Source organism: Vanellus vanellus (assembly GCF_965231255.1).
Source record: "Vanellus vanellus genome assembly, chromosome: 2".
Classification (NCBI taxonomy): domain Eukaryota; kingdom Metazoa; phylum Chordata; class Aves; order Charadriiformes; family Charadriidae; genus Vanellus; species Vanellus vanellus.
This window is the reverse complement of record NC_138906.1, coordinates 169,572,964-169,600,306: the sequence shown is the minus strand read 5'-3', so window position 1 is coordinate 169,600,306 and position 27,343 is coordinate 169,572,964. Positions and strand designations below refer to the sequence as shown.

At 54.2% G+C, this 27,343-nt stretch overlaps 5 protein-coding genes across 5 annotated transcripts; all 5 read left to right on the top strand.

Annotated features, from left to right (window-relative positions):
• Positions 1–249: 249 nt before the first annotated feature.
• On the top strand, positions 250–558 carry LOC309668789 (feather keratin-like; the record flags this gene model as incomplete). The annotated part of the gene is made up of 1 exon (XM_082479287.1): positions 250–558. The coding sequence occupies one exon, from the start codon at positions 250–252 to the stop codon at positions 556–558; it is 309 nt and encodes a 102-aa protein (XP_082335413.1).
• A 5,249-nt stretch (positions 559–5,807) lies between these two features.
• On the top strand, positions 5,808–6,122 carry LOC309668576 (feather keratin-like; the record flags this gene model as incomplete). Its single annotated transcript, XM_082479029.1, has 1 exon — positions 5,808–6,122. The coding sequence occupies one exon, from the start codon at positions 5,808–5,810 to the stop codon at positions 6,120–6,122; it is 315 nt and encodes a 104-aa protein (XP_082335155.1).
• Positions 6,123–10,234: 4,112 nt separating this feature from the next.
• On the top strand, positions 10,235–10,543 carry LOC309668524 (feather keratin-like; the record flags this gene model as incomplete). Its single annotated transcript, XM_082478948.1, has 1 exon — positions 10,235–10,543. The coding sequence occupies one exon, from the start codon at positions 10,235–10,237 to the stop codon at positions 10,541–10,543; it is 309 nt and encodes a 102-aa protein (XP_082335074.1).
• A 10,389-nt stretch (positions 10,544–20,932) lies between these two features.
• On the top strand, positions 20,933–21,241 carry LOC309668939 (feather keratin-like; the record flags this gene model as incomplete). The annotated part of the gene is made up of 1 exon (XM_082479482.1): positions 20,933–21,241. The coding sequence occupies one exon, from the start codon at positions 20,933–20,935 to the stop codon at positions 21,239–21,241; it is 309 nt and encodes a 102-aa protein (XP_082335608.1).
• Positions 21,242–26,556: 5,315 nt separating this feature from the next.
• On the top strand, positions 26,557–26,865 carry LOC309669240 (feather keratin-like; the record flags this gene model as incomplete). Its single annotated transcript, XM_082479849.1, has 1 exon — positions 26,557–26,865. One exon carries the CDS (start codon positions 26,557–26,559, stop codon positions 26,863–26,865), a length of 309 nt encoding a protein of 102 aa, XP_082335975.1.
• Positions 26,866–27,343: the final 478 nt, after the last annotated feature.

Sequence of the window (27,343 nt, the reverse complement as noted above, 5' to 3'; positions counted from 1 at the left end):
ACGCTTCTCCTCACGTCTTCTCCTCCGCGCCCTGCAAGGTGAGCCTCAACCCCCTTCCCCTCCTTCTCCTGACCCACATGCACCTTCTCTTCCAACACGCTCTGACCACAGCCTCCCCACCCCCGTGCTCCCCACGCACACATGATAGCCCTCCCTACTCCCTCACCCTCCTGCAACACCCCCCTCACACCACCACCACCCTACGCTTTCTCAACACCCTCTCTTCCAGGGACCCTCCACACCACACACATGGCCTGCAACAACCTCTGCCGCCCCTGCGGACCCACCCCGCTGGCTAACAGCTGCAACGAGCCCTGTGTCCGACAGTGCGAGGACTCCCGCGTCGTCATCCAGCCTCCCGCCGTGCTGGTCACCCTGCCAGGACCCATCCTCAGCTCCTTCCCACAGAGCACCGCCGTCGGATCCTCTGCATCCGCTGCCGTGGGAAACGAACTCAGCTACCAGGGAGTGCCCGTCTCCTCCGGCGCCTTCGGCTACGGCTACGGCTTGGGAGGCCTGGGCTGCTTTGGCGGCAGAAGAGGCTGCTACCCCTGCTAAGGGACCTCAACAATAACACTCACGCAAACCACCCACCTCCAGGCCATTGCTTGCAGACAAGATCATCCTCTGCGGCTCCTCCTCTCAAGGCACCAAGCACGGAAAGCAGGGAGACGGCCAGCCCGCGCTGCCTGCAAACATGGCCCATGTGCCTCCTCCTCTTCTCACACTTCCTTCTTTGCATCGCCCCTTCTGCTAGGTCCACTACTCTCTGCTGCACCACTTTCGGACAAGCCAAAGCTCACTGCAGACCTCTCGGTGCCCCTCCTACTGCGAGCCAGGAAGACCTCTCTGCTCTGCCAAGGTCTATCTCACAGAAGAAGGAGTGGAAGGTGATGGTCACCCTACCTGTTCATCAGACCAGCTCCCTTCCACTTGGCGCTCCTGCCTTTGCACTCTTTGGCCTCAATAAACTTCTCCTGCATCACAGACTCACACGCCTCCACTTTCTTTCTTCTCACAAGCCTCTTCCAATCTCACCCGCCACAAAGCCAGGGATACACAGCCCATCAGGTTGCCTGGAAAAGGGCCACAAGAGCTCTCCTACGAACTATGTCCCCAGCAAAACCACCAACTCTAACCCTCTGGGCTTTGAGCGCATTACACAAGCCCTTCACTTGCCCAGACAAAGGCTTGGAAACACTAATGCACTTCTAGCCATTCGTATGATGCAAGTTCTCCATGGCAGCACACACTCAGAATCATAGAATCCTTGAGGTAGGAAAAGACCCTTAAGATCAGTGCGTCCAACCCTTAACCTAACACGACCAACTATACCATGAAACCATGGCCCTTATGTCCATGTCTACTGTTTTAAAAGTCCACCAGGCATGGGGACTTGACCACTTCCCTGGGAAGCCTCTTCCATTGCTTGACAATGCTTTCCATGAAGACATTTAACTAAGATCCAATCTAAAACTCCCATGGTGCAACCTGACGCCATTTCCTCTTGACCAATCACTTGGTACCTGGGAAAAGAAGACTGACACCCACCTCGCTACAATCTCCTTGCCGGTAGTTGTAGAGTGCGATATGGCCTCCCTCAGCCTCCTTCTCTCCAGGCTAAACAACCCCAGTTCCCTCTCGCTCTCCTCAGAAGACTTCTTCTGCAGAGCCCTCACCAGCTTCCTTCCCCTTCTTTGCAGACACTCCAGCACCTCAAGGTCTTTCTTGTAGTGAGGGGCCCAAAACTCAACACTGGATTCCAGGAACGGACTCACCAGGGCTGAAGACAGGGAGACGAGCGCTGCCGTAGTCCACCTGGCAACACTACTTCTGATACAAGCAGGATGCTAGCGTCCACCTTGGCACCTGGGCCACTGATGGCTCATATTCAGGCGGATGTCGAACAACAGCCCCAGCTCCTTTTCTGACAGGCAGCTTTCTGGCCACTCTGCCCCAAGCCTGTAGCGCTGCATGGGGTTTGTGTGACCCAAGTGCAGGACCCGGCACTTGGCCTTCTTGAACCTCATGCAACTGGCCTCAACCCATTGATCCAGTCTATCCAGATGACAGAATCACAGAGTCACAGAAGCACAGAATGGTGGAGCTTGGAAGGCACCTTTAGAAAACATCTAGTCCAACCCCCCTTCCAAAGCAAAGTCACTGAGATCAAGTTGCACAGGAACGCATCCAGGTGGCTTTGGAATCTCTCCAGAGAAGGAGACTCCACAGCCTCTCTGGGCAGACTGTGCCAGTGCTTATCCACCCTCAAAGCAAAGAAGTTTTTCGTCACGTTCAGATGGAATTTCCTGTGTTACAATTGTCTGTACCCCTTGACCTGTCGTTGGAAACCACTGAAGACTCTGGCCCAATCCTCTTGACACCTGTCCTTTAGATATTGATAAGCATTGATCGGATTCCATGCCATATGAAATCATACTTGAGATATAATGCCGGGTGTCGGGGGAAGAAGAAAGAAGGGTGGCAGTGATATTTGGCATTATGACGATTGTCTTCCGAATTAAACATCATGCGTCTTGGAGCCCTGCTTTCCTGGAGATGGCTCAACACCTGCCTGCTGATGGGAAGGAGTGAAGGAATTCCTTGTTTGGCTTTGCTCCTCTGCGCAGCTTCTGCTCTAATTGTACAACTGTTTTGATCTCAACCCACGAGTCTTCTCACCTTTACTCTTCCGATTCTCTTCCCCATCCTGCTGTGGGGGGCGTGAGCGAGCCGCTGCGTACTCTTAATTGCCGGCTGGTGTTGAACCACGACACCTCCCATGCGGGATTTAGAGACATTGAGGACATCTCTCCTGCACGGCCCTGCCTCCTGCCTAAAAAACCTCCCAGCTCTCCAGGCTTCCACTCAGAGGAAGATGTCTCAAGTCGCTTCAGTGTATTGGTGGCCCTGCACTGCACTTGCTCCACTGAGTCCTTGTCTGTCTTTCGATGGGGAGCCCACAACTCGACATAGGACTCCACACAGGGCCTCACAAATACCTAAGAGAGGGAAACGTCACCTCCACAAAATGCTGGCAACGCTCTTCCCAGTGTCGCCCTGGAGTCTCTTGGCCTGTGTCCACAGGACTGCATTGCTGCTTTCTACTCCCCTTGTTCTCCACCAGCAACACAAAGTCGTGCTCAGCAAAGTTGCTTTCCAGACTGGCAGACCAGAGCATCTCCTAGTAACCTCCGCTATTCTTCCAAAGATGCAGGACTTTGCATTGCCCCCGGTTGAACTTCTAGAGATTCCTCTCTGTTGTACTTCTCCGGCCTCTCCAGCTCCCTCTGAATGCTGGCACCACCAAGCCTCAGCCACTCCTCCAGATTTTGCACCAGCTGCGCACTTGCTGAGGGGCACTCAGTCCCACTGCCTAGGACACTGATGAGGATGCAGAACACTGTTGGCCCAATGGACCCGACTCCTGGGCTACACCATTTGACACTTGCCTCCAACTGGACTTTGGGTCACTCACCAAAAGACTCTGGGACCAGCGCTTCCACCACTTTGCAATCCACCTCACTGCTACTTACACACCCCACGATTTCTCGTTTTCTCTACAAGCCTACAAGGAGAGACAGTGTAAGGCTTTCCTAAAACGTCGATGTAAACAACAACCATGGCTCTCTCCTAAGTCACAAAGCTAGTCACTGCAGTTTTGAAGACACTGAGGTTAGTCAAGCATCGTTTCGCCTACTTAAATTCATACTGATGACTTGCCACCACCTGTTTGTCATTCCTGGGATTGGCACTGCTTGCTGGCTTCATTCTGTCCATCACCTTCCACAGGAGCGAGGTTGAGCCCACCAACCTCTACTTTCATCAGTCATCCCTCCCAAACTTCTCAAAGACAGCAGGGGTATGAGCTCCCTTCCAGCCATCAGCAACTGCTCCGAGGCACCATGACCTTCACAAGATAATCCACAGAGACCTCTCGAGGACATCAGCCAGCTCCCATGGCAGTCAGGACTACCACCTCTCAGGCCACAGGGACTTGTGTACATCCACTTGGAAAGCATTCCTTCATACCGCAAGTCACCTTCCTCAGCAACAAGCGCTGCTGGCTTGACAAACAGCCTGCAAAGCACTCACCTTGGGTTAATTGGGGCAGGCCTTCAGAGTCAGCAACCCTTGGGCACGCATCCACCAACACCAGGGCCCCAACTCTGAAGCAACAAGCAGCATCCTCACCTGCAATGCCCTCTGCTATCTGAAAATTGTCTTTATGCCAATCAAACCGTATGCAGAGAGCCTCACCCCTTGGCACTCACCTCAAGTAAAGACCCCCAAAGGCCCTGGCTCACCAGCTTCCCCTGCCTGCCCCTCACGCTCCCCCACTGCCTCTCACCACACTCACGGGCTCTCCACAAACTCATCTGCCTTTTTGAGGTGCCCATGGTGTCATGCCAGAGGCATGGCTGCAAACGTGCCAGCACCAGCTAAGGGGAGCACTACCTAAGGGCCAACATAAGACTCTGGGGGGCATGACCAGCCCCACAACACCACAGGGCTTGCAAGATCTGTACCAGCCCTGATCATAGAATCCTAGAATGGTTTAGGTTGGAAAAGACCTTGAAGATCATCAAGTTCCAATCCCCCTGCAACAGGCAGGGACACCTCCCACCAGACCAGGTTGACCAAGGCCACGTCCAGCCTGGCCTTGAACACCTCCAGGGATGGGGCCTCAACAACCTCTCTGGGCAACCTGTTCCAGTGCTTTACAACCCTCAAAGTAAAAAATTTCTTCCTAATATTTAATGTGAACCTGCCCTCTTCCAGGTTAAAGCCATTCCCCCTCGTCCTATCACTACATGCCCTAGAAAAAAGTCCCTCCCCAGCTCTCCTGTAGGACACCTTTAGGTACTGGAAGGACGCAATAACATCTCCTCAGAGTCTTCTCTTCTCCAGCCTGAACAGCCCCAACTCATTCAGCCTCTCTGCCTGCCCTCACTGCCACTCCCAGGGGGAAGAAGCCACAAAATGCAACCCCCTTTCAGCTGGCAACCCTACAAGACAGAGGGTCATTGGGACACCTTCAGAGACGAGACAATGGGAGAGGCGAGACATAAAGACAGCCTTAGACAGAGTGCAGCAAAGGAAGGGAAGAACCAAATGCGATGCAAGGAACACCGCTTGACACCCAGCACACATCCAGAGCCCAGAGCAGCCTGACGGGGCAGCGAGGAAATGGGGCCTCCTCTACACAATGCACCCACAAACCACACCACAAGAGTGCCACAGAATGACCTCACTGACGACACCCCACCACTTCTACGCTTTGGTCACATCTGCCAAATGCCCTGACACACGCCATCAACACCAAGCCTTTGGCCTCTACTACTGCCACTTGAAAGCTGCCGCCAGGGCCAAGGGGTCATGTCCTCAAGAAGAGGACATGACAAGGGTGCGTTGTGGGAAGGCAAACACACCCCGCCTCGTTACTTGCCACGCTGTGGCATGCAAGAGCTGCTTGCTGAATGATGCTGCCATGCGCAAAGCCTGTCCCGCCCCTCGGGGACCAGCATAAAAGCCCAACCAGCGCCTCTCTCCCTCACACACTTCTCCTCACGCCTTCTCCTCCGCGCCCTGCAAGGTGAGCCTCAACCCCCTTCCCCTCCTTCTCCTGACCCACATGCACCTTCTCTTCCAACACGATCTGACCACAGCCTCCCCACCCCCGTGCTCCCCACGCACACATGATAGCCCTCCCCACTCCCTCACCCTCCTGCAACACCCCCCTCACACCACCACCACCCTACGCTTTCTCAACACCCTCTCTTCCAGGGACCCTCCACACCACACACATGGCCTGCAACAACCTCTGCCGCCCCTGCGGACCCACCCCGCTGGCTAACAGCTGCAACGAGCCCTGTGTCCGACAGTGCGAGGACTCCCGCGTCGTCATCCAGCCTTCCACCGTGGTCGTCACCCTGCCAGGACCCATCCTCAGCTCCTTCCCACAGAGCACCGCCGTTGGATCCTCCGCATCCGCTGCCGTGGGAAACGAACTCAGCTACCAGGGAGTGCCCGTCTCCTCCGGCGCCTTCGGCTACGGCTACGGCTACGGCTTGGGAGGCCTGGGCTGCTTCGGCGGCAGAAGAGGCTGCTACCCCTGCTAAGGGCCCACCCCAACACCTCTGACACCAACCAGCCGAACCAGGCAAACCACAGCACAGACTGAGGACACACCTCTGGGTATTTGATGGCACATGGATTCACTATCCATGGCTACTCCTCTCAGGACACCAAGCAAGGAAGCAGGGAAGGCGGCCAGCCCGCGCTGCCTGCAAACATGGCCCATGTGTCTCCTCCTCTTCTCACACATCCTTCTCTCCATCGCCCTTTCTGATATGTCAACTACTCTCTGTTCCATCCACCTTCTCCAAATCAAAGCACACTGGGGACCTCCAGGTTGCGACTCCCACTGCACGGCAGGAAGTCCTCAGTGCTCTGCAAAGATCTACTGCATGCAAGGCACATCAGATGATGGTGTCCCTACTTGCACCGCACACCAGCTCCCTTCCACTTAGCACCTCTGCCTTTCCACTCTTTTGCCTCAATAAAGTTCTCCTGCATCCCAGCCTCACACGCCTCCTCTTTCCTTCTTCGCACAATGCTCTTCATACCTCACCCAAAACAAAGTGAGGGCTCAAAGGGCTTAGGGGTGGTGGAAGGCGGCTACAAGACCTCTCTTAGCAAGTATGTTCCCAGCCACAACAGCAGCACACAGCACAACAGTGGGGCGCCCATAATGTGACACAAGCTCTACGCTTACCCAGACAAAGGCTTGGACACACTAATGCACTCATACACAAGCCTCTAACAAAAATTCCCCATGCCAGCACATGCTTCCCCAGCTCTCTTTCCCACCGTTACACTCTGGCCACCACAGCAGGCAGAATCATAGTAACCGGAATCATGGACTGCACAAGAAAGATCTGCAGATAATAGAGTTCCAGCCTACCTGCTCAAACAGGGTCAGCTCAAGCTCGCTGCTCAGGACCATGTCCAGTCAGGTTTTCAGGATCTCCAAGGATGAAGTCTCCAATACCTCTCTGCACAACCCGTTCCACTCTTTGACCACCCTCACATTAAAAACGGGTTGCCTTCTCTCCCATGGAAATGGCACGTCTTTTCAGATTTTTCCATCCACCCTTGCCCTGGCCATGACCACCCATGAGAAGAGTCCCACTCCCCTATCCTCATTCCCTCTTGCCATGGTTTCCCCTGGGATAGAGTTGACTTTCTTACTAGCAGCTGCTAGAGTGCTGTGTTTTGGACTTAACATGAGAATGCTGTTGATAGCCGACTAATGGCTTTGGTTGTTGCTGAGCACTCGAGGCCTTTCCTGCTCCTCATGCCGCCCCACCAGCGAGTAAGCTGCGAGTGCACAAAGGGTTGGGAGGCGACACGGCCAGGACAGCTGACCCCAGATGACCAAAGGGATAGTCCATGCCATATGATGTATAATATATATGCTCAATATATAATGATGGGGGAAGAAGAAAGAAGGGCAGGATGTTTGGCGCTAGGACGTTTGCCTTCCCAAGTCAACATCACATTTATGGAGCCCTGCTTTCCTGGAGATGGCTCAACACCTGCCTGCTGATGGGAAGCAGTGAAGGAATTCCTTGTTTGGCTTTGCTTGGGTGCACAGCTTCTGCTTTAGTTATTAAACTTTCTCTAGCTCAACCCACGAGTCTTCTCAATTTTACTCTTCTGATTCTCTTCCCCATCTGGCCATGGGGGGCAGCGAGTGAGCAGCTGCGTGGTCCTAATTGCTGGCTGGTGCTGAACCACAACACTTCGCAACCAGGATTTAAAGACATTGAGGACATCTCCCCTCTCTGGCCTTGCCTTCTGGATGAAAAAAACTCCCAGCTCTGCAGATTTTCCCCTTTGCCCCAAGTCGTGCTCAGCAAAGCTGCTTTCCAGGCTGGCAGCCCAGAGCATGCTGTGGTTCCCAGCATTATTCCTCCACACATGAAAGACTTTGCATTGCTCCCGGTCGAACTTCAGGACGTTTCTCTCTGCCGTGTTCTCCAGCCTCTCCAGCTCCCTCTGAATGCTGGTACCACCAACCCCTGCCTCAGCCACTCCTCTAGATTTTCAGCATCTGCAAACTTCTTCAAGGGACACTCCGTCCCACTGCTCAGGACATAGATGGGGGTGCTGGACACTGTTGGCCGCATGGACTCGACGCCTTGGAAACACCAACTGAGACTTGCCTCCAATTGGTCTTTGGGCCACTCATCACAAGCCTCTGGGTACAGCCCTTCCACCACTTTGCTATCCACCTCACTAGTCACACAACTCATGATTTCTCAGCTTCTCTAGGAGCGTGTAATGGGAGACACGCACAAAGGCTTCAGTCAGGTCCAGCTCAAGAACAGCCACTGCACACCCCTTGTCCAACATCCAGTGGCTTCAACACAGACAGCACAGAGATTGGTCAAGAGCGATTTCCCCTTCGTGAATCCACGCCAACAAGCCACATCACTTTTGTGTTCTTCCTAGGCTTGGAAATTCTTTCCAGGACCATTTCATCTATGGCCTTCCCTGGAAACTAGGTCAGGTTCACAAAGCTCTACTTTCTCATGTCCTCCATCTTTATCGTCTTCAAGATACGAGGACTATGACCTCTCTTCCAGTCTTCAGGATCTGCTCCCAGGCACCAGAACCTTGCCAAGCTAATGTACAGGGCTCTCCTCAAAACATCACCCAGCTCTCTCCGCGTTCCTTGGGGCAGCCTATCAGGCCCTGTGGACTTGCCTGCACCCCGTTGCACAGCACTCCACCTTACCTCAATTCATCTTCCTCACCAACCACCACTGCTCGCCTGACAAACACCCTGCAAAACACTCACCTCCACTTCACTGGGGCAGGCATTGCCACTCAGCACTCCTTCATCATGCAGCCACCACCACCAGGGCCTCCGCTCTGCAGCCACCTCCTGCATGCTTGCCTCCACCTCTCCTTGGCAATCTCCACATTTTCTTGCTTCCCTTAAGACGCTCTGCAGGGAAGTGGCCTCAGCACGCGCCCCAAGCAGAGACCCCAAAGGCCCTGCCTCACCAGCTTCCCCTGCCTGCCCCTCACGCTCCCCCACTGCCTCTCACCACACTCACAGGCTTTCCACAAACTCATCTGCCTTTTTGAGGTGCCCAACATTGAGCACTCTGTCACCCCAGAGCCACGGCTTCCAAAGTCCCAGCACCAGGTAAGGAGAACGATATGCAAGAGCCAACACAAGCTTCTACTCAGAACGACCAGCCTCCCAACAGCACAGGGATTGCGAGCTCTGAACCAGCGCTGCCAGGAAAGTGTCCTGCTGTACAAACAGCGCTCCTCTGCGTGCTTCAAATGCCACCCCAGAAAAGGCACCAAGGCACCACAAGCCCCACAGGCATCCTCCTGTCTATTAACTACAACCTTGCAAGCCACACGGTCACAAAGACATACAAAGAGCATGCGAATAGGAAAAGCCAGACATAAAGACAGGCTGACAGAGCGGGGATCAAGGAAAGGAAGGACCAAACGCGATGGAAGGGGCAGCGCCTCACAGCCGGCACACATCCAAAGCCCAGAGCAGCCTGACAGGCCTGTGAAGAAATGAGGCACCCTCTTCACAGTGCACCCACAAACCACACCGCACAATTATCACGGGATGACCTCACTGACGACACCCCACCTCACCTACGCTTTGGTCGCATCTGCCAAATGCCCTGACACACGCCATCAACACCGAGGCTTTGGCGTCTAAAACTGCTGCTTGAAAGCTGCCGCCAGGACCAAGGGCTCAAGTCCTCAAGAGGAAGACAGGACAAGGGTGCGTTGTGGGAAGGCAAACACACCCCGCCTCGTTACTTGCCACGCTGCGGCATGCAAGAGCTGCTTGCTGAATGATGCTGCCATGCGCAAAGCCTGTCCCGCTCTTCGGGGACCAGCATAAAAGCCCAACCAGTGCTTCTCTCCCTTACACACTTCTCCTCACGCCTTCTCCTCCGCGCCCTGCAAGGTGAGCCTCAACCCCCTTCCCCTCCTTCTCCTGACCCACATGAACCTTCTCTGCCACCATGCTCTGACCACAGCCTCACAGGCCCTGATCCCTTTCCACGCACCCACAACAGCCCTCTCCACTCCCTCACCCTCCTGCAACACCCCCCTCACACCCCCACCACCCTACGCTTTCTCAACACCCTCTCTTCCAGGGACCCTCCACACCATACACATGGCCTGCAACGACCTCTGCTGCCCCTGCGGACCCACCCCGCTGGCTAACAGCTGCAACGAGCCCTGTGTCCGACAGTGCGAGGCCTCCCGTGTCGTCATCCAGCCTTCCACCGTGGTCGTCACCCTGCCAGGACCCATCCTCAGCTCCTTCCCACAGAGCACCGCCATCGGATCCTCCGCATCCGCTGCCGTGGGAAACGAACTCAGCTACCAGGGAGTGCCCGTCTCCTCCGGTGCCTTCGGCTACGGCTACGGCTTGGGAGGCCTGGGCTGCTTCGGCAGCAGAAGAGGCTGCTACCCCTGCTAAGGGACCTCAACAATAACACTCACGCAAACCGCCCACACCATGCAAGCCACTGCAGGGACTGAGGATGCGCACCAGCCCATTGCTTGCAGACAAGATCTTCCTCTGCGGCTCCTCCTCTCAAGGCACCAAGCACGGAAAGCAGGGAGACGGCCAGCCCGCGCGGCCTGCAAACATGGCCCATGTGCCTCCTCCTCTTCTCACACTGCCTTCTTTGCATCGCCCCTTCTGCTAGGTCCACTATTCTCTGCTGCACCACTTCGGACAAGCCAAAGGTCACTGCAGACCTCTAGGGTTCCCCACCTACTGCGGGCCAGGAAGACCTTGCTGCTCTGCCAATGTCTGTCTCACAGAAGAAGGGATGGAATGTGATGGTCACCCTACCTGTTCATCAGACCGGCTCCCTTCCACTTGGCGCTCCTGCCTTTGCACTCTTTGGCCTCAATAAACTTCTCCTGCATCACAGACTCACACGCCTCCACCTTCTTTCTTCTCACAAGGCTCTTCTAATCTCCCCTACCACAAAGCCAGGGATACACAGCCCATCACGTTGGGTGGAAAAGGGCCACAAGAGCTCTCCTATGAACTATGTCCCCAGCAAAACCACCAACTCTAACCCTCGGGGCTTCGAGCGCATTACACAAGCTCTTCACTTGCCCAGAATAAAGGCTTGAAACACTAATGCACTTCGAGCCAGTTGTATGACACAAGTTCTCCATGGCAGCACACACTCAGAATCACAGAATGCTTGAGGTAGGAAAAGACCCTCAAGATCAGTGCGTCCAACCCTTAACCTAACATGACCAACTACACCATGAAACCATGGCCCTTATGTCCACGTCTACTGTTTTAAAACTCCCCCAGGCATGGGGACTCTACCACTTCGCTGTGAAGCCTCTTCCATTGCTTGACAATCCTTCTGGTGAAGACATTTACCTAAGATCCAATCTAAACCTCCCGTGGTGCAACCCGAGGCCAGTTCCTCTTGCCCTATCATTTGATATCTGGGAAAACAAGACTGACACCCACCTCGCTACAACCTCCTTTCAGGGACTTGTAGAGAGCCTCCTTTTCTCCAGGCTAAACAACCCCAGTTCCCTCTCGCTCTCCTCAGAAGACTTCTTCTCCAGATCCCTCACCAGTTTCCTTGCCCTTCTTTACACTCGGTCCAGCACCTCAAGGTCTTTCTTGCACTGAGGGAACCAAAACTGAGTACAGGGAGACCATGACTTCCCTAGTCTTGCTGGCCACACCACTTCTGATACAAGACAGGATGCTAGTGGTTGCCTTAGCCACCTGGGCACACTGCTGGCTCATATTCAGACGGCTGCTGAAAAACACCCTCAGCTCCTTTTCCGACAGGCAGCTTTCCAGCCACTCAGCTCCCAGCCTGTAGCGCTGCATGGGCTTGTTGTGACCCAAGTGCAGGACCCGGATCTTGGCCTTCTTGAACCTCATGCAACTGGCCTCAGCCCATTGATACAGCCTGTCCAGATCACAGAATCACAGAAGCAAAGCAGCAAAGAATCAAGGCATAATGGGGCTTGGAAGGCAACTTCAGAAAACATCTAGTCAAACCCCCCTTCCAAAGCATGGTCATCCAGAGGACATTGCACATGAACGCATACAGGTGGGTTTGGAATCTCTCCAGAAGAGACTCCACAGCCTCTCTGGGCAGACTGTGCCAGTACTCTGCAACCCTCCAAGGAAAGAAGTTTTTCCTCACATTCAGATGGAGTTTCCTGTGTTAAAATTGACAGTTGCCCCTTTCCCTGTCGCTGCGCACCACTGAAAAGACTCTGGCCCCATCCTCTTGACACCTGTCGTTTAGATATTGATAAGCATTGATCGGATTCCGTGCCATATGACGTCATACTCAAGATATAATGGTGGTGGAAGAAGAAAGAAGGGGGGCGGTGATGTTCGGCGGTAACAAGTTTGTCTTCCAAAGTAACCATCACGCGTGTTGGAGCACTGCTTTCCTGGAGATGGCTCAACACATGCCTGCCAATGGGAAAGAGTGAAGGAATTCCTTGTGTGGCTTTGCTTCTCTGCGCAGCTTCTGCTCTATCTATTCAACTGTTTTGATCTCAACCCATGAGTCTTCTCACTTTTATTCTTCTGATTCTCTTCACCATCCTCCTCGGGGGGGGCGTGAGCGAGCGGCTGCAAGGTCAGCATTGCTTGCTGGTGTTGAACCACGACACCTCCCATGCAGGATTTAGAGACATTGAGGATATCTCCCCTGCACAGCCTTTCTTCCTGCCTGAAAATCCTCCCAGATCTCCAGGCTTCCACTCAGAGGAAGATGTCTCAAGTCGCATCAGGAGGATGCAGAACAATGTAGGTCCCATGGACTAGAGTCCTGGGTTACACCACTTGAGACTTGACTGCAAAAGGACTTTAGCCGCTCTTCAAAAGACTCTGGGACCAGCGCTCCACCACTTTGTATTCAACCTGACACTTACACACCCCATGATTTCTCATTTTCTCTACAAGCCTACAAGGGGAGATAGTGTAAGGCTTGACTAAAAAGTCGATGTAAACAACAGCCATGGCTCTCTACTCGTTCACAAAGCTAGTCACTGCAGCTTTGAAGACACTGAGGTTAGTCAAGCATCATTCCGCAACCTCATATTCATACTGATGACTCCCCATCACCTGCTTGTCATTTCTGGCCTTGGCACTGTTTGCCAGGCCAATTCTGTCCATCACCTTCCACAGGAGCGAGGTCAAGCTCAACAGCCTCTACTTTCACCAGTCATCCCTCCCTACCTTCTCAAAGACAGCAGGGGTATGAGCTCCCTTCCAGCTGTCAGCAACTACTCTGAGGCACCATGACCTTCACAAGACAATCCACAGAGCCCTCTCGAGGACATCAGCCAGCTCCCATGACATTCAGGACTTCCACCTCTCAGGCCACAGGGACTTGTGTACATCCACTTGGAAAGCATTCCTTCCTACCATAATTCACCTTCCTCAGCAACAAGCGCTGCTGGCTTGACAAACAGCCTGCAAAGCACTCACCTTGGGTTAATTGGGGCAGGCCTTCACAGTCAGCAACCCTTGGGCACGCATCCACCAACACCAGGGCCCCAACTCTGAAGCAACGAGCACCATCCTCACCTGCAATGCCCTCTGCTATCTCCAAATTCTCTTTCTGCTCATCAAACACTATGCAGAGAGCCTCACCCCTTGGCACTCACCTCAAGTAAAGACCCCCAAAGGCCCTGGCTCACCAGCCTCCCCCACCTGTTCCTCACACTGCCCCACTGCCTCTCACCACACTCATGGGCTCTCCACAAATTCATCTGCCCTTGTGAGGTGCCCAACATTGAGTACTGTGTCACGCCAGAGACATGGCTGCAAACGTGCCAGCACTAGTTAAGGGGAGCACTACCTAAGGGCCAACATAAGACTCTGGAGAGCATGACCAGCTCCCCAACACCACAGGGCTTGCAAGATCTGTACCAGGCCTGATCATAGAATCCTAGAATGGTTTAGGTTGGAAAAGACCTTGAAGATCAAGTTCCAATCCCCCTGCCATGCACAGGGCCACCTCCCACCAGACTGGGACACGTCCAGCCTGGCCTTGAACACCTCCAGGGATGGGGCCTCAACAACCTCTCTGGGCAACGTGTTCCAGTGCTTTACAACCCTCAAAGTAAAAAATTTCTTCCTAATGTTTAATCTGAACCTGCCCTCTTCCAGGTAAAAGCCATTCCCCCTCGTCCTATCACTACATGCCCTAGAAAAAAGTCCCTCCCCAGCTCTCCTGTAGGCCCTAGTTAGGTACTGGAAGGCTGCAATAAGATCTCCCTGGAGCCTTCTCTTCTCCAGCCTGAACAGCCCCGACTCATTCAGCCTCTCTGCCTGCCCCCACTGCCACTCCCAGAAAAGCACCAAGAGGGAAGAAGCCACAAAATGCAACCCTCTTTCAGCTGGCAACCGTATAAGACAAAGGGTCATTAGGACACCTTCAGGGAACAGACAATGGGAGAGGCGAGACATAAAGACAGTCTTAGACAGAAGGCAGCAAACAAGGGAAGAACCAAATGCGATGCAAGGAACAGCACTTCATGCCTAGCACACATCCAGAGCCCAGAGTAGCCTGACGGGGCCGCGAGGAAATGGGGCCTCCTCTACACAATGCACTCACAAACCACACCACTACAGTGCCACAGAATGACCTCACTGACAACACCCCACCTCACCTACGCTTTGGTCACATCTGCCAAATGCCCTGACACACGCCATCAACACCAAGCCTTTGGCCTCTACTACTGCCACTTGAAAGCTCGGCCGGGGCCAAGTGGACACATCCTCAAGAGGAGGACATGACAAGGGAGTGTTGTGGGAAGGCAAACACACCCCGCCTCGTTACTTGCCACGCTGCGGCATGCAAGAGCTGCTTGCTGAATGATGCTGCCATGCGCAAAGCCTGTCCCGCCCCTCGGGGACCAGCATAAAAGCCCAACCAGCGCCTCTCTCCCTCACACGCTTCTCCTCACGCCTTCTCCTCTGCGCCCTGCAAGGTGAGCCTCAACCCCCTTCCCCTCCTTCTCCTGACCCACATGCACCTTCTCTTCCAACACGCTCTGACCACAGCCTCACCAGCCCTGACACCTCCCGACCCCCGCGCTCCCCACGCACACACAACAGCCCTCCCCACTCCCTCACCCTCCTGCAACATCCCCCTCACACCACCACCACCCTACGCTTTCTCAACACCCTCTCTCTCTTCCAGGGACCCTCCACACCACACACATGGCCTGCAACGACCTCTGCCGCCCCTGCGGACCCACCCCGCTGGCTAACAGCTGCAACGAGCCCTGTGTCCGACAGTGCGAGGCCTCCCGCGTCGTCATCCAGCCGCCCACCGTGGTCGTCACCCTGCCAGGACCCATCCTCAGCTCCTTCCCACAGAGCACGGCCGTCGGATCCTCCGCATCCGCTGCCGTGGGAAACGAACTCAGCTACCAGGGAGTGCCCGTCTCCTCCGGTGCCTTCGGCTACGGCTATGGCTTGGGAGGCCTGGGCTGCTTCGGCAGCAGAAGAGGCTGCTACCCCTGCTAAGGGACCTCAACAATAACACTCACGCAAACCACCCACACCACGCAAGCCACTGTAAAAATTGAGGATACGCACCTCCAGGCCATTGCTTACATACAAGATCATCCTCTGCAGCCCCTCCTCTCAAGGCACCAAGCAAGGAAGCAGGGAGACGGCCAGCCCACGCTGCCTGCAAACATGGCCCATGTGCCTTCTCCTCTTCTCACACTGCCTTCTTTACATCGCCCCTTCTTCTAGGTCCACTACTCTCTGCTGCACCACCTTCGGACAAGCCAAAGCCCACTGCAGACCTCTCGGTGCCCCTCCTACTGCGAGCCAGGAAGACCTCTCTACTCTGCCAAGGTCTATCTCACAGAAGAAGGGATGGAAGGTGATGGTCACCCTACCTGTACATCAGACCAGCTCCCTTCCACTTGGCGCTCCTGCCTTTGCACTCTTTGGCCTCAATAAACTTCTCCTGCATCACAGACTCACACGCCTCCACCTTCTTTCTTCTCACAAGTCTCTTCCAATCTCACCCGCCACAAAGCCAGGGATACACAGCCCATCAGGTTGGGTGGAAAAGGGCCACAAGACTTCTCCTAGGAACTATGTCCCCAGCAAAACCACCAACTCTAACCCTGAGCACTTCGAGTGCATACACAAGCCATTCGCTTGCCCAGATAAAGGCTTGGAAACACTAATGCACTTCTAGCCAGTCACATGACGCAAGTTCTCCATGGCAGCACACACTCAGAATCATAGAATCCTTGAGGTAGGAAAAGACCCTTAAGATCAGTGCGTCCAACCCTTAACCTAACACAACCAACTATACCATGAAACCATTGCCCTTATGTCCATGTCTACTGTTTTAAAACTCCCCCAGGCATGGGGACTCTACCACTTCCCTGGGAAGCCTCTTCCATTGCTTGACAATGCTTTCCATGAAGACATTTAACTAAGATCCAATCTAAAACTCCCATGGTGCAACCTGACGCCATTTCCTCTTGACCAATCACTTGGTACCTGGGAAAAGAAGACTGACACCCACCTCGCTACAATCTCCTTGCAGGTAGTTTTAGAGCGCGATATGGCCTCCCTCAGCCTCCTTTTCTCCAGCCTAAACAAACCCATTTCCCTCTCGCTCTCCTCAGAAGACTTCTTCTGCAGACCCCTCTCCAGCTTCCTTCCCCTTCTTTGCAGACACTCCAGCACCTCAATGTTTTTCTGATAGTGAGGGGCCCAAAACTCAACACTGGATTCCAGGAACGGACTCACCAGGGCCGAAGACAGGGAGACGAGCGCTGCCGTAGTCCACCTGGCCACACCACTTCTGATACAAGCAGGATGCTAGTGTCCACCTTGGCACCTGGGCACACTGCTGGCTCATATTCAGACGGATGTCGAACAACAGCCCCAGCTCCTTTTCTGACAGGCAGCTTTCTGGCCACTCTGCCCCAAGCCTGTAGCGCTGCATGGGGTTTGTGTGACCCAAGTGCAGGACCCGGCACTTGGCCTTCTTGAACCTCATGCAACTGGCCTCAACCCATTGATCCAGTCTATCCAGATGACAGAATCACAGAGTCACAGAAGCACAGAATGGTGGAGCTTGGAAGGCACCTTTAGAAAACATCTAGTCCAACCCCCCTTCCAAAGCAAAGTCACTGAGATCAAGTTGCACAGGAACGCATCCAGGTGGCTTTGGAATCTCTCCAGAGAAGGAGACTCCACAGCCTCTCTGGGCAGCCTGTGCCAGTGCTTATCCACCCTCAAAGCAAAGAAGTTTTTCGTCACGTTCAGATGGAATTTCCTGTGTTACAATTGTCTGTACCCCTTGACCTGTCGCCGGAAACCACTGAAGACTCTGGCCCCATCCTCTTGACACCTGTCCTTTAGATATTGATAAGCATTGATCGGATTCCATGCCATATGACATCATACTTGAGATATAATGCCAGGTGTCGGGGGAAGAAGAAAGAAGGGTGGCAGTGATATTTGGCATTATGACGATTGTCTTCCGAATTAAACATCATGCGTCTTGGAGCCCTGCTTTCCTGGAGATGGCTCAACAACTGCCTGCTGGTGGGAAGGAGGGAAGGAATTCCTTGTTTGGCTTTGCTCCTCTGCGCAGCTTCTGCTCTAATTATACAACTGTTTTGATCTCAACCCACGAGTCTTCTCACTTTTACTCTTCCGATTCTCTTCCCCATCCTGCTGTGGGGGGCATGAGCGAGCGGCTGCGTGGTCTTAATTGCCGGCTGGTGTTGAACCACAACTCCTCCCATGCGGGATTTAGAGACATTGAGGACATCTCCCCTGCACGGCCCTGCCTCCTGCCTGAAAAACCTCCCAGCTCTCCAGGCTTCCACTCAGAGGAAGATGTCTCAAGTCGCTTCAGTGTATTGGTGGCCCTGCACTGCACTTGCTCCACTGAGTCCTTGTCTGTCTTTCGATGGGGAGCCCACAACTCGACATAGGACTCCACACAGGGCCTCACAAGTACCTAAGAGAGGGAAATGTCACCTCCACAAAATGCTGGCAACGCTCTTCCCAGTGTCGCCCTGGAGTCTCTTGGCCTGTGTCCACAGGACTGCATTGCTGCTTTCTACTCACCTTGTTCTCCACCAGCAACACAAAGTCGTGCTCAGCAAAGTTGCTTTCCAGACTGGCAGACCAGAGCATCTCCTAGTAACCACCGCTATTCTTCCAAAGATGCAGGACTTTGCATTGCCCCCGGTTGAACTTCTAGAGATTCCTCTCTGTTGTACTTCTCCGGCCTCTCCAGCTCCCTCTGAATGCTGGCACCACCAACCCCTGCCTCAGCCACTCCTCCAGATTTTGCACCAGCTGCGCACTTGCTGAGGGGCACTCAGTCCCACTGCCCAGGACACTGATGAGGATGCAGAACACTGTTGGCCCAATGGACCCGACTCCTGGGCTACACCACTTGACACTTGCCTCCAACTGGACTTTGGGTCACTCATCACAAGACTCTGGGACCAGCGCTTCAACCACTTTGCAATCCACCTCACTGCTACTTACACACCCCATGATTTCTCGTTTTCTCTACAAGCCTACAAGGAGAGATAGTGTAAGGCTTTCCTAAAACGTCGATGTAAACAACAGCCATGGCTCTCTCCTCAGTCACAAAGTTAGTCGCTGCAGTTTTGAAGACACTGAGGTTGGTCAAACATCGTTTCGCCTACTTAAATTCATGCTGATGACTTGCCACCACCTGTTTGTCATTCCTGGGATTGGCACTGCTTGCTGGCTTCATTCTGTCCATCACCTTCCACAGGAGCGAGGTCGAGCCCACAAACCTCTACTTTCATCAGTCATCCCTCCCAAACTTCTCAAAGACAGCAGGGGTATGAGCTCCCTTCCAGCCGTCAGCAACTACTTCGAGGCACCATGACCTTCACAAGATAATCCACAGAGGCCTCTCGAGGACATCAGCCAGCTCCCATGGCAGTCAAGACTTCCACCTCTCAGGCCACAGGGACTTGTGTACATCCACTTGGAAAGCATTCCTTCATACCACAAGTCACCTTCCTCAGCAACAAGCGCGACTGGCTTGACAAACAGCCTGAAAAGCACTCACCTTGGGTTAATTGGGGCAGGCCTTCGCAGTCAGCAACCCTTGGGCACGCATCCACCAACACCAGGGCCCCAACTCTGAAGCAATGTTCAGCATCCTCACCTGCAATGCCCTCTGCTATCTGAAAATTGTCTTTATGCCAATCAAACCGTATGCAGAGAGCCTCACCCCTTGGCACTCACCTCAAGTAAAGACCCCAAAGGCCCTGGCTCACCAGCTTCCCCTGCCTGCCCCTCACGCTCCCCCACTGCCTCTCACCACACTCATGGGCTCTCCACAAATTCATCTGCCCTTGTGAGGTGCCCAACATTGAGTACTGTGTCACGCCAGAGACATGGCTGCAAACGTGCCAGCACTAGTTAAGGGGAGCACTACCTAAGGGCCAACATAAGACTCTGGAGAGCATGACCAGCTCCCCAACACCACAGGGCTTGCAAGATCTGTACCAGGCCTGATCATAGAATCCTAGAATGGTTTAGGTTGGAAAAGACCTTGAAGATCAAGTTCCAATCCCCCTGCCATGCACAGGGCCACCTCCCACCAGACTGGGACACGTCCAGCCTGGCCTTGAACACCTCCAGGGATGGGGCCTCAACAACCTCTCTGGGCAACGTGTTCCAGTGCTTTACAACCCTCAAAGTAAAAAATTTCTTCCTAATGTTTAATCTGAACCTGCCCTCTTCCAGGTAAAAGCCATTCCCCCTCGTCCTATCACTACATGCCCTAGAAAAAAGTCCCTCCCCAGCTCTCCTGTAGGCCCTAGTTAGGTACTGGAAGGCTGCAATAAGATCTCCCTGGAGCCTTCTCTTCTCCAGCCTGAACAGCCCCGACTCATTCAGCCTCTCTGCCTGCCCCCACTGCCACTCCCAGAAAAGCACCAAGAGGGAAGAAGCCACAAAATGCAACCCTCTTTCAGCTGGCAACCGTATAAGACAAAGGGTCATTAGGACACCTTCAGGGAACAGACAATGGGAGAGGCGAGACATAAAGACAGTCTTAGACAGAAGGCAGCAAACAAGGGAAGAACCAAATGCGATGCAAGGAACAGCACTTCATGCCTAGCACACATCCAGAGCCCAGAGTAGCCTGACGGGGCCGCGAGGAAATGGGGCCTCCTCTACACAATGCACTCACAAACCACACCACTACAGTGCCACAGAATGACCTCACTGACAACACCCCACCTCACCTACGCTTTGGTCACATCTGCCAAATGCCCTGACACACGCCATCAACACCAAGCCTTTGGCCTCTACTACTGCCACTTGAAAGCTCGGCCGGGGCCAAGTGGACACATCCTCAAGAGGAGGACATGACAAGGGAGTGTTGTGGGAAGGCAAACACACCCCGCCTCGTTACTTGCCACGCTGCGGCATGCAAGAGCTGCTTGCTGAATGATGCTGCCATGCGCAAAGCCTGTCCCGCCCCTCGGGGACCAGCATAAAAGCCCAACCAGCGCCTCTCTCCCTCACACGCTTCTCCTCACGCCTTCTCCTCTGCGCCCTGCAAGGTGAGCCTCAACCCCCTTCCCCTCCTTCTCCTGACCCACATGCACCTTCTCTTCCAACACGCTCTGACCACAGCCTCACCAGCCCTGACACCTCCCGACCCCCGCGCTCCCCACGCACACACAACAGCCCTCCCCACTCCCTCACCCTCCTGCAACATCCCCCTCACACCACCACCACCCTACGCTTTCTCAACACCCTCTCTCTCTTCCAGGGACCCTCCACACCACACACATGGCCTGCAACGACCTCTGCCGCCCCTGCGGACCCACCCCGCTGGCTAACAGCTGCAACGAGCCCTGTGTCCGACAGTGCGAGGCCTCCCGCGTCGTCATCCAGCCGCCCACCGTGGTCGTCACCCTGCCAGGACCCATCCTCAGCTCCTTCCCACAGAGCACGGCCGTCGGATCCTCCGCATCCGCTGCCGTGGGAAACGAACTCAGCTACCAGGGAGTGCCCGTCTCCTCCGGTGCCTTCGGCTACGGCTATGGCTTGGGAGGCCTGGGCTGCTTCGGCAGCAGAAGAGGCTGCTACCCCTGCTAAGGGACCTCAACAATAACACTCACGCAAACCACCCACACCACGCAAGCCACTGTAAAAATTGAGGATACGCACCTCCAGGCCATTGCTTACATACAAGATCATCCTCTGCAGCCCCTCCTCTCAAGGCACCAAGCAAGGAGGCAGGGAGACGGCCAGCCCACGCTGCCTGCAAACATGGCCCATGTGCCTTCTCCTCTTCTCACACTGCCTTCTTTACATCGCCCCTTCTTCTAGGTCCACTACTCTCTGCTGCACCACCTTCGGACAAGCCAAAGCCCACTGCAGACCTCTCGGTGCCCCTCCTACTGCGAGCCAGGAAGACCTCTCTACTCTGCCAAGGTCTATCTCACAGAAGAAGGGATGGAAGGTGATGGTCACCCTACCTGTACATCAGACCAGCTCCCTTCCACTTGGCGCTCCTGCCTTTGCACTCTTTGGCCTCAATAAACTTCTCCTGCATCACAGACTCACACGCCTCCACCTTCTTTCTTCTCACAAGTCTCTTCCAATCTCACCCGCCACAAAGCCAGGGATACACAGCCCATCAGGTTGGGTGGAAAAGGGCCACAAGACTTCTCCTAGGAACTATGTCCCCAGCAAAACCACCAACTCTAACCCTGAGCACTTCGAGTGCATACACAAGCCATTCGCTTGCCCAGATAAAGGCTTGGAAACACTAATGCACTTCTAGCCAGTCACATGACGCAAGTTCTCCATGGCAGCACACACTCAGAATCATAGAATCCTTGAGGTAGGAAAAGACCCTTAAGATCAGTGCGTCCAACCCTTAACCTAACACAACCAACTATACCATGAAACCATTGCCCTTATGTCCATGTCTACTGTTTTAAAACTCCCCCAGGCATGGGGACTCTACCACTTCCCTGGGAAGCCTCTTCCATTGCTTGACAATGCTTTCCATGAAGACATTTAACTAAGATCCAATCTAAAACTCCCATGGTGCAACCTGACGCCATTTCCTCTTGACCAATCACTTGGTACCTGGGAAAAGAAGACTGACACCCACCTCGCTACAATCTCCTTGCAGGTAGTTTTAGAGCGCGATATGGCCTCCCTCAGCCTCCTTTTCTCCAGCCTAAACAAACCCATTTCCCTCTCGCTCTCCTCAGAAGACTTCTTCTGCAGACCCCTCTCCAGCTTCCTTCCCCTTCTTTGCAGACACTCCAGCACCTCAATGTTTTTCTGATAGTGAGGGGCCCAAAACTCAACACTGGATTCCAGGAACGGACTCACCAGGGCCGAAGACAGGGAGACGAGCGCTGCCGTAGTCCACCTGGCCACACCACTTCTGATACAAGCAGGATGCTAGTGTCCACCTTGGCACCTGGGCACACTGCTGGCTCATATTCAGACGGATGTCGAACAACAGCCCCAGCTCCTTTTCTGACAGGCAGCTTTCTGGCCACTCTGCCCCAAGCCTGTAGCGCTGCATGGGGTTTGTGTGACCCAAGTGCAGGACCCGGCACTTGGCCTTCTTGAACCTCATGCAACTGGCCTCAACCCATTGATCCAGTCTATCCAGATGACAGAATCACAGAGTCACAGAAGCACAGAATGGTGGAGCTTGGAAGGCACCTTTAGAAAACATCTAGTCCAACCCCCCTTCCAAAGCAAAGTCACTGAGATCAAGTTGCACAGGAACGCATCCAGGTGGCTTTGGAATCTCTCCAGAGAAGGAGACTCCACAGCCTCTCTGGGCAGCCTGTGCCAGTGCTTATCCACCCTCAAAGCAAAGAAGTTTTTCGTCACGTTCAGATGGAATTTCCTGTGTTACAATTGTCTGTACCCCTTGACCTGTCGCCGGAAACCACTGAAGACTCTGGCCCCATCCTCTTGACACCTGTCCTTTAGATATTGATAAGCATTGATCGGATTCCATGCCATATGACATCATACTTGAGATATAATGCCAGGTGTCGGGGGAAGAAGAAAGAAGGGTGGCAGTGATATTTGGCATTATGACGATTGTCTTCCGAATTAAACATCATGCGTCTTGGAGCCCTGCTTTCCTGGAGATGGCTCAACAACTGCCTGCTGATGGGAAGGAGGGAAGGAATTCCTTGTTTGGCTTTGCTCCTCTGCGCAGCTTCTGCTCTAATTATACAACTGTTTTGATCTCAACCCACGAGTCTTCTCACTTTTACTCTTCCGATTCTCTTCCCCATCCTGCTGTGGGGGGCATGAGCGAGCGGCTGCGTGGTCTTAATTGCCGGCTGGTGTTGAACCACGACTCCTCCCATGCGGGATTTAGAGACATTGAGGACATCTCCCCTGCACGGCCCTGCCTCCTGCCTGAAAAACCTCCCAGCTCTCCAGGCTTCCACTCAGAGGAAGATGTCTCAAGTCGCTTCAGTGTATTGGTGGCCCTGCACTGCACTTGCTCCACTGAGTCCTTGTCTGTCTTTCGATGGGGAGCCCACAACTCGACATAGGACTCCACACAGGGCCTCACAAGTACCTAAGAGAGGGAAATGTCACCTCCACAAAATGCTGGCAACGCTCTTCCCAGTGTCGCCCTGGAGTCTCTTGGCCTGTGTCCACAGGACTGCATTGCTGCTTTCTACTCACCTTGTTCTCCACCAGCAACACAAAGTCGTGCTCAGCAAAGTTGCTTTCCAGACTGGCAGACCAGAGCATCTCCTAGTAACCACCGCTATTCTTCCAAAGATGCAGGACTTTGCATTGCCCCCGGTTGAACTTCTAGAGATTCCTCTCTGTTGTACTTCTCCGGCCTCTCCAGCTCCCTCTGAATGCTGGCACCACCAACCCCTGCCTCAGCCACTCCTCCAGATTTTGCACCAGCTGCGCACTTGCTGAGGGGCACTCAGTCCCACTGCCCAGGACACTGATGAGGATGCAGAACACTGTTGGCCCAATGGACCCGACTCCTGGGCTACACCACTTGACACTTGCCTCCAACTGGACTTTGGGTCACTCATCACAAGACTCTGGGACCAGCGCTTCAACCACTTTGCAATCCACCTCACTGCTACTTACACACCCCATGATTTCTCGTTTTCTCTACAAGCCTACAAGGAGAGATAGTGTAAGGCTTTCCTAAAACGTCGATGTAAACAACAGCCATGGCTCTCTCCTCAGTCACAAAGTTAGTCGCTGCAGTTTTGAAGACACTGAGGTTGGTCAAACATCGTTTCGCCTACTTAAATTCATGCTGATGACTTGCCACCACCTGTTTGTCATTCCTGGGATTGGCACTGCTTGCTGGCTTCATTCTGTCCATCACCTTCCACAGGAGCGAGGTCGAGCCCACAAACCTCTACTTTCATCAGTCATCCCTCCCAAACTTCTCAAAGACAGCAGGGGTATGAGCTCCCTTCCAGCCGTCAGCAACTACTTCGAGGCACCATGACCTTCACAAGATAATCCACAGAGGCCTCTCGAGGACATCAGCCAGCTCCCATGGCAGTCAAGACTTCCACCTCTCAGGCCACAGGGACTTGTGTACATCCACTTGGAAAGCATTCCTTCATACCACAAATCACCTTCCTCAGCAACAAGCGCGACTGGCTTGACAAACAGCCTGCAAAGCACTCACCTTGGGTTAATTGGGGCAGGCCTTCGCAGTCAGCAACCCTTGGGCACGCATCCACCAACACCAGGGCCCCAACTCTGAAGCAATGTTCAGCATCCTCACCTGCAATGCCCTCTGCTATCTGAAAATTGTCTTTATGCCAATCAAACCGTATGCAGAGAGCCTCACCCCTTGGCACTCACCTCAAGTAAAGACCCCAAAAGCCCTGGCTCACCAGCTTCCCCTGCCTGCCCCTCACGCTCCCCCACTGCCTCTCACCACACTCATGGGCTCTCCACAAATTCATCTGCCCTTGTGAGGTGCCCAACATTGAGTACTGTGTCACGCCAGAGACATGGCTGCAAACGTGCCAGCACTAGTTAAGGGGAGCACTACCTAAGGGCCAACATAAGACTCTGGAGAGCATGACCAGCTCCCCAACACCACAGGGCTTGCAAGATCTGTACCAGGCCTGATCATAGAATCCTAGAATGGTTTAGGTTGGAAAAGACCTTGAAGATCAAGTTCCAATCCCCCTGCCATGCACAGGGCCACCTCCCACCAGACTGGGACACGTCCAGCCTGGCCTTGAACACCTCCAGGGATGGGGCCTCAACAACCTCTCTGGGCAACGTGTTCCAGTGCTTTACAACCCTCAAAGTAAAAAATTTCTTCCTAATGTTTAATCTGAACCTGCCCTCTTCCAGGTAAAAGCCATTCCCCCTCGTCCTATCACTACATGCCCTAGAAAAAAGTCCCTCCCCAGCTCTCCTGTAGGCCCTAGTTAGGTACTGGAAGGCTGCAATAAGATCTCCCTGGAGCCTTCTCTTCTCCAGCCTGAACAGCCCCGACTCATTCAGCCTCTCTGCCTGCCCCCACTGCCACTCCCAGAAAAGCACCAAGAGGGAAGAAGCCACAAAATGCAACCCTCTTTCAGCTGGCAACCGTATAAGACAAAGGGTCATTAGGACACCTTCAGGGAACAGACAATGGGAGAGGCGAGACATAAAGACAGCCTTAGACAGAAGGCAGCAAACAAGGGAAGAACCAAATGCGATGCAAGGAACAGCGCTTCATGCCTAGCACACATCCAGAGCCCAGAGTAGCCTGACGGGGCCGCGAGGAAATGGGGCCTCCTCTACACAATGCACTCACAAACCACACCACTACAGTGCCACAGAATGACCTCACTGACAACACCCCACCTCACCTACGCTTTGGTCACATCTGCCAAATGCCCTGACACACGCCATCAACACCAAGCCTTTGGCCTCTACTACTGCCACTTGAAAGCTCGGCCGGGGCCAAGTGGACACATCCTCAAGAGGAGGACATGACAAGGGAGTGTTGTGGGAAGGCAAACACACCCCGCCTCGTTACTTGCCACGCTGCGGCATGCAAGAGCTGCTTGCTGAATGATGCTGCCATGCGCAAAGCCTGTCCCGCCCCTCGGGGACCAGCATAAAAGCCCAACCAGCGCCTCTCTCCCTCACACGCTTCTCCTCACGCCTTCTCCTCTGCGCCCTGCAAGGTGAGCCTCAACCCCCTTCCCCTCCTTCTCCTGACCCACATGCACCTTCTCTTCCAACACGCTCTGACCACAGCCTCACCAGCCCTGACACCTCCCGACCCCCGCGCTCCCCACGCACACACAACAGCCCTCCCCACTCCCTCACCCTCCTGCAACATCCCCTCACACCACCACCACCCTACGCTTTCTCAACACCCTCTCTCTCTTCCAGGGACCCTCCACACCACACACATGGCCTGCAACGACCTCTGCCGCCCCTGCGGACCCACCCCGCTGGCTAACAGCTGCAACGAGCCCTGTGTCCGACAGTGCGAGGCCTCCCGCGTCGTCATCCAGCCGCCCACCGTGGTCGTCACCCTGCCAGGACCCATCCTCAGCTCCTTCCCACAGAGCACGGCCGTCGGATCCTCCGCATCCGCTGCCGTGGGAAACGAACTCAGCTACCAGGGAGTGCCCGTCTCCTCCGGTGCCTTCGGCTACGGCTATGGCTTGGGAGGCCTGGGCTGCTTCGGCAGCAGAAGAGGCTGCTACCCCTGCTAAGGGACCTCAACAATAACACTCACGCAAACCACCCACACCACGCAAGCCACTGTAAAAATTGAGGATACGCACCTCCAGGCCATTGCTTACATACAAGATCATCCTCTGCAGCCCCTCCTCTCAAGGCACCAAGCAAGGAAGCAGGGAGACGGCCAGCCCACGCTGCCTGCAAACATGGCCCATGTGCCTTCTCCTCTTCTCACACTGCCTTCTTTACATCGCCCCTTCTTCTAGGTCCACTACTCTCTGCTGCACCACCTTCGGACAAGCCAAAGCCCACTGCAGACCTCTCGGTGCCCCTCCTACTGCGAGCCAGGAAGACCTCTCTACTCTGCCAAGGTCTATCTCACAGAAGAAGGGATGGAAGGTGATGGTCACCCTACCTGTACATCAGACCAGCTCCCTTCCACTTGGCGCTCCTGCCTTTGCACTCTTTGGCCTCAATAAACTTCTCCTGCATCACAGACTCACACGCCTC